The 6706-nt window shown below is 36.2% G+C and overlaps 1 protein-coding gene across 1 annotated transcript; it reads right to left on the bottom strand.

Annotated features, from left to right (window-relative positions):
* Positions 1–4286: 4286 nt before the first annotated feature.
* On the bottom strand, positions 4287–6498 carry LOC131073446 (uncharacterized protein At4g15970). Its single transcript, XM_058009882.2, has 3 exons — positions 6062–6498; positions 5074–5454; positions 4287–4961 (listed from the first exon to the last, which is right to left on the bottom strand). The coding sequence occupies exons 1-3, from the start codon at positions 6254–6256 to the stop codon at positions 4464–4466; spliced, it is 1074 nt and encodes a 357-aa protein (XP_057865865.2). The 5' UTR covers positions 6257–6498; the 3' UTR covers positions 4287–4463.
* Positions 6499–6706: the final 208 nt, after the last annotated feature.

Below are 6706 nucleotides of genomic sequence, written 5' to 3' on the forward strand. Positions count from 1 at the left end.
TTTGATGCCTACAAGGTTTGCCAAGGGTTTGGAAACCATTTTCACAATGAATATGTAGATTACACCTTGCAAGATGGCTTTTTGTTCAAAGGAGGGCAGGTATGTGTGCCTAGAGGGTCTATGAGGGAAAAATTGATGCAAGAAAAACATAATGGATGCTTGAGTCGACATTTTGGTTTGAACAAGACTTTGGAACTTGTCTAAAGATTCTACTTTTGGCCTAAGATGCAAAGAGATATCAGAAGATATGTGATGAAAAGTGTGGTTTGTTGAAGAGCTAAGGGTACATCTTCTAATGCTAGTCTTTATCAACCTTTACGTATTCCCAACCGGCCATGGGAGTGTGTAAGTATGGACTTTGTGGTGGGTTTTGATAGCATTTATGTTGTAGTAGATAGGTTTAGTAAGATGGCTCACTTTAATCCATTCAAGGTCACTCATGATGCCAGCCATATTGCTCACCTATTTTTCAAAGAAGTTATTAGGATTCATAATTTACCTATCAACATTGTGTCAGATAGGGATGCAGAGTTTATTCGTCATTTTTGGAAGACTTTTTGGCAAAAATTAGGCACTATTTGTCTTTCAGCTCAGCCTATCATCCCCAAACAGATGGTCAAACTGAAGTGGTTAATAGAACACTTGGGAACCTACTTAGGTTCCTAACAAAAGAGTATGGTCAAGTTTGGGATTAGATCATCCATCAAGTTGAGTTTGCTCACAATGATAGTTTGAATAGGTCTACCGATAAATGTCCTTTTGAAGTGGTGTATGACATTCTTCCAAGAGGATTTTTGGAGCTCAGAGATGTGGGAAAGATGGGATAGTAGAGTGGAGATGCCTTGGACATGGCCCAATCAATGTAAGAGGTTCATGAGCATGTTAGGACAGCCCTATTGGACACTACTCAAAAGATCAAAGATTGGTGGATGAGAAAAGGAAAGATATCCAATTTTTTGTTGGTGATATGGTGATGGTTCATTTGAAGAAGGCAAGACATCAGAAAGGTGTCCCTAGTACGCTTCAGATGAGGAGAGGAGGTCCTTGCAAAGTTTTGGCCAAGTATGGCAACAATTCATATAAGGTAGACTTACCCGGTGATATGGCTTTGTCACTAATCTTCAATGTAGCTAATTTGGTGTAGTATAAGGGAACATTTCTAGCAGAAGATAGTAGAGTTTTATAAGTCTCTCAAGCACACTTAGATCCACCCTTACTAGCTGCACCCATTCCACAAGCCGAGAAGGTGTTAGATTCAAGAATTTTGAAGAAAACAAGGCATAACACCTACATGGAGTACTTGGTCAAGAGGAAACACCTTCCAGCATCAAAAGCTACTTGGATACCTAAGGTAAACTTCTCTAAGAATTGAGTTCCATTTTCTTTGCTACCTCAAGGAGTCACTTGACTTCTTTTCTTTGGGGGAGTATTGTGTAGGAGCACCTAGTTTTCAGACCAGTTTCTACATTTTGGTGTGTTTGTTCATAGTTTGGTTTGGAGTGGTGAATAATATTCTTCTCTTAGGTCTTAATATGTTTTTTTAATATTTCAGTAGGTTGAATGTCCTTAGGACAATGCATTTTCTTAATTTTGGCTTGTAAGACCTTGTAAGATTAAATGGCAAAATCTTACATTTTGAAAAAAAAATGCCTTGAATGGACTTTTTTGGCATTGGGACATGTCAATGTAATGGTTTTTGGTCATCTGAGATGGTTTGGAGGAGAAAATTAAGCATGTAAGGCAAAAATGCACTTTTTGGCAAAAATTGTCAAAGTTGCTCGACAACTTTTTGCAACGTTGAGCAACTTTTTGCATTTTTGTGCAAAGGGTTGGTTAGGAAACCGATGGAGAGTTAGTTAGGCCAAAAATGGTATATTAAATCTTTGAGAATAATTTAATGAGGTTTTTCAATGCCTGGATTAGATTGGAATACATTTTTAGACCAATTTTGAAGTTTTGCATTACATTTTATTAAGAATTAGAGAAGCAATCTGTACTTAATGGATTTATCACATTGTTGTAACTTTCTTATTGTTTTGATCATGTTCTTTTAGTGCTTAGGAAGCAATTTGATTATTTTATTTGTAGGTTTGAATTGAGTTTCTCATTTTGTAAGCTCTCGGTCTGAGTAAGGGTTTGAGAGGCCTAGACATGGTTCTAGCTTTAAGTCCTTTGAGTTCTTCTCAATAACCCTTCGGAATCGAGCCATGGAACCTTTCTACAGTGTATATAACTTTAATTTTTCTTTGGAGGTCATTGAAAGGCCAATGATCATCATTTCTTAGGCGAGCTCAGTCATAGCCCAGTTAGCATATGAATGAGATTATGCAAGTGTTTGTAGGAAAGAGTAGGGTTGGAGTTGTAGAGTATTTGGGATGAACAAGTGATGTGTGGCAGAACATATTTGTGAATTTGGAGGTGTGTCAGATGAAGGAAGGCACCTAAACCTTGGAAAAAGACCAAAACAAGCCCAAAACCAAAACCAACATTTCTAGGGTTTCGTACCTATACGGTCAAACTTAGATTCCTAAATTCAGAAGTTGGAAACTACCTCCAAAAGGGTATCCTGATCAAGAAAGAGTTTGTGTGGGTCTTTGGAGAAGTTGGGAGAATATCCACAAAAACCGGTTGGGTAGGGCTAATTGGGGCTCTAGAGCTACTAGGTCTAGAAAGTAGGAAAAGGAAGGAGCAATAGGGAAAAGAATGAAACTCTCACTCAAAACCAATTTCTTGACTTTGGAAAACATTACAAACACTTGCTACAACCTTTGCAAGCACTTGTTAGGAGTTTTAGAGTGTAAGGTTGGATTTACCCTAGTGAATCTCAACCATGCTTGAGCAATCAGTGAGCACATCTAGATTGGGAGCACTCCTTGGGAGCTTAGGTGTCCAAATTGATTAGAAGACAATATGAACAAAGCATGAAGCCCACTAGGACAACATCTGACTGCCCTTAAACAAGGTATTAGCTCTCTTTGAGTAGCCTCCCCATCAGTTTGGACAGTTTTTGTGGGTGGTTTGGGGAAGCGGTTTGTTTTTGGCAAATTTTGATGCAGATGTACCTTTTAGTCTTAATTAATAAAATGCCACTATTAATGATCATAAAAATAAAAATAAAATAATAAATATAATATATTTTTTGGTTAATAACAAAACATTATTTGTGTTCAATAAATATACATTTATTTTAATTAAAAAAATATCAAATACTAAAAGATTCGGGTGCTTTCTTTTATTAGGTGAATGTTCCCAAAATTCGCAAGGTGAAAATTCCAAAGCTTCTAAGAACCCCAAGTAAGCCCGAAATGATCTAAAGGGTTGCATTTCATACTTGAGTCCAATATATTAGACCCACTTACAAAGTGGGATAGTGAAAATAATGCTTTAAATTTGAATAACAACGTTCAATATGACCATGGAGACACAAGACTCTAATTACCAAGTAATGGGAGGGCCTTAGGAGGTCACAAAATATTACTGAATGCATCTCCTTCAATAAGTTTATTGACTCTTTCAATTCTCCTTCCTTTCTAAATCTTGTATACTTCGTGAATGCAAGAGCTTCAAACAAATTTCTTAGAGATAGTTGGATCATTTGATAGGATTTTCCCTTGTGTATACTATTGTTTTGTACTTGTAAATTGGTTCAATATGATTTAAGTACTCCTTTTTACCCTTTAGTAATAACTTAACAAGAAATATGAAAGTATTCATATGCAAATGCCTTCCTCTTATATGGTTGAATTTGTTTCACTAAACATTTATTGTTAAGAGTTATCACATATTCCTAGTTCTACTAAATTGTTAACAGCTTGCATAAATATACATTTCTAAAATGTCATATTAAGTCAACTTCTTCAGCTGAATTGGAAAGCCTAAGTCAATACAAAGACACAAAATGCAATAGTAAGATTGTCATACCATATTGATTTGTCAATTTTCCTAAATACTCCTCCCACTAAAACTTTGTACTAACCCAAAACATTACACCATCAAGAGAAACATGACACAATGCGTCTGTTGTTGGTCTTGCTCTAAATGATTTTTTTTTGTGATCTGATGAAAAGTCTAAATTGGATGCAAACAAGTATTTAAATTTGGCAGGTGGTAGTTAATTTGATTTTCTAAAATGTGAAAATGGAAATCAACAAAAATAACTACGAATACTTTCACGAGAATCCCACAAAACTACATAAACGTGGGGACGTCTACAGCAGATTTCCACTGTACAGACACGTCTGTTCATTCCAGTTCAGGAAGTTATCAATATGATTTCTTTGAAAATTGTAAATGGAAAGTAACAAAATCAATGGTGGAATTTGTGGGACACTAATTTTTTTCTTATAATTTAGATGATTTTAACCTAATTACACATGAATAGTTCAGAATTTTCCCCAATTTCTTTGAATTAGGAGCAGATGTTCTAGGAAAATTAAATGATACTGATAATATTAAAACAGTCTTCATCGGCGACAGGAATTCTGACATGCGTCTGGAGATGTCCAGAGCACATCCTTGCCTTTACCTAGCTTTTCTTGTTGCTTATATTTCTCCCAGTCGGAAAGAGTGTTTCTCAAATCAATAACCTTGGCCTTCAATCCGAGCTCACAACAGTTAGCATGCATGGTACAAACCGAGTTCACATCTTTCGTTCTTTCACAGTACCCGCCAAAATATTTAGTGTCAAGGAATTCGAATTTAAGCCGCCTGCGTCTGAACTCATTCCATTTCAGTATGTTCAACACTTGTTGCTCATTTTTACGGGGATAAACCTTCTTGGATCGATACCAAAAGTTGAAAAAATCAACTGTCTTTTCATTGGAGCGAACATACATGAATCCTGCGTTGGGCTTATTGTAGAGATTAGTTGCTTTCCTTCTATAACGATTTGATGCTACTTGGAAGTCTGCCTTGGATGAGAATTTAGTAAAGGGATCTCGAAACCACATAATATCCGCATCCTGGATGATAATAATATAATCTGAATTATTCTGATGAAAAATCAGGAAATATGATATAAATTTACTGTACAATTTTCTCCAAACCCTTGACGAACATGAAAACTTAACTTACCGAGAAAACGAAATTATATCCTCGCTCCAACACTTGTCCGAAGAAACGAAGCCTTCTCCACATCATTTTCAAATAACCTCGAGTCATGTAAAGATTTTCTCCCGAGAAATCGATTCCCTCTGTTTTCATCAGATAACAATGCGGATGAATTTCCCGGCAGCGATTGAATGCCTTCTCATCTACGGCAACAATCAACAAATTTTTCAACAACGCTTCCGTTCCGTTACCGATGTGGAAACTTTTCAGGAATAAATCCACCATGCTATTGTTCTGCGCCCACGCCGCATTCAGGGTCGTGATTATAACGGTTTTCTCCTGGTTCGCCGCTTTTGAAAGGCTTACTTTTAGCTCGTCGGTAACATCTGATGAATTATAAGGAGGCTGCGAGAAACAGAGGAAACTGTAAATCAGTGCAGGGCTCTAAATCACACCTTTTTGTGAACTGTTAATTTTATATTGAAATCTTATAAATTGGCATAGACATCTTTAGTACACCTGTCTAAAAACAGGGGAAAATTATATTTTCAATAATTTACCTTATAGAAGGCTCTAAATCACACCTATTTGTGAACTGTTAATTTTATATTGAAATCTTATAAATTGGCATAGACATCTTTAGTACACCTGTCTAAAAACAGGGGAAGATTATATTTTCAATAATTTACCTTATAGAAGATTCAGAACTTGTGTCTCTTTAGATCTATTTGAAATATCTTTGCAATTTCAAAAATTATTTGTGAAATCATCTGTATTTATTTTTGAATTAATATTTATTTCAGTGATTCATGATATTGAGAAATTGAATTGCATATATAACCTATAAAAGAGGCAGAGATAGATCACTGTAATTCAATTCTTCACTGTACTCTTTCTGATTAAAGATAAGAAACGAACACACAATTAATTACAGGCATAATCCTGTCGAAAAACTAAGGTCAGTTATGCCTATTGCAGTTACTGATGAATTAAAAAGGTGAGAATATCTTACAATATCTGGATCTGTTGCATAATCGTCCATCTCTGAAGGGAAGATCGTTTGCATTCTGGATAAAGACCTGATGAGAATCGGAGTGAAGGAAGCCTGGAGTTGTTCATCAATAGCAAAGTACACAACTCCCACCACTATTATGCAAGCCAGAAATGCACTTACCGTCCTCACGACCCTCTGATTAACCCCTTTCATGCTGGGCTGTACAGATATTTACTCAATTGCCCCTATTTGTATCCTGGAAAGCGGTTCTCCGTGTTAAATTAATATTTTTGAGGCACATAAGAACGCCACGTCGCTGCAATAAAGACACTAGGTTGCAGGAAGTTGCAGAGAAACATTAACCTGGTTTCCACTCTCCACTCTCCACCATAGGAGTCAAGAGAAGAGTCAAGAGGAGAGGATAAGGAAACTGCCTCGAAAGACTTAGAAATCACGGATTATAAGGATTTGTATTTTCCCTTTATCGCCTTGCTTTGTTTTGACTATAAATTTCCACCACAGGGAAGACACAAAAAGTTTTTAGTTTATGTGTTGTATAGGGGAAAGGATTGAGTAGATATCCGTGGACAAATCATAATGGTGGATATTACATTAAAAAATTTATGGTGGACATCATGTGACATGATATCCGTTCATATGCCA

The sequence above is a fragment of the Cryptomeria japonica genome, chromosome 7 (genome assembly GCF_030272615.1).
Source record: "Cryptomeria japonica chromosome 7, Sugi_1.0, whole genome shotgun sequence".
NCBI classification, from domain to species: domain Eukaryota; kingdom Viridiplantae; phylum Streptophyta; class Pinopsida; order Cupressales; family Cupressaceae; genus Cryptomeria; species Cryptomeria japonica.

Bases quoted from the DNA above. Each gene is read 5' to 3' on its own strand.
- LOC131073446 (XM_058009882.2), bottom strand. From the start codon at position 6,256: ATGAAAGGGGTTAATCAGAGGGTCGTGAGGACGGTAAGTGCATTTCTG. The intron at 5,455-6,061 runs GTAAGATATTCT...TGTTTCTCGCAG, and splicing joins ATGCAACAGATCCAGATATT to CCTCCTTATAATTCATCAGA. The intron at 4,962-5,073 runs GTAAGTTAAGTT...ATTATCATCCAG, and splicing joins GATATAATTTCGTTTTCTCG to GATGCGGATATTATGTGGTT.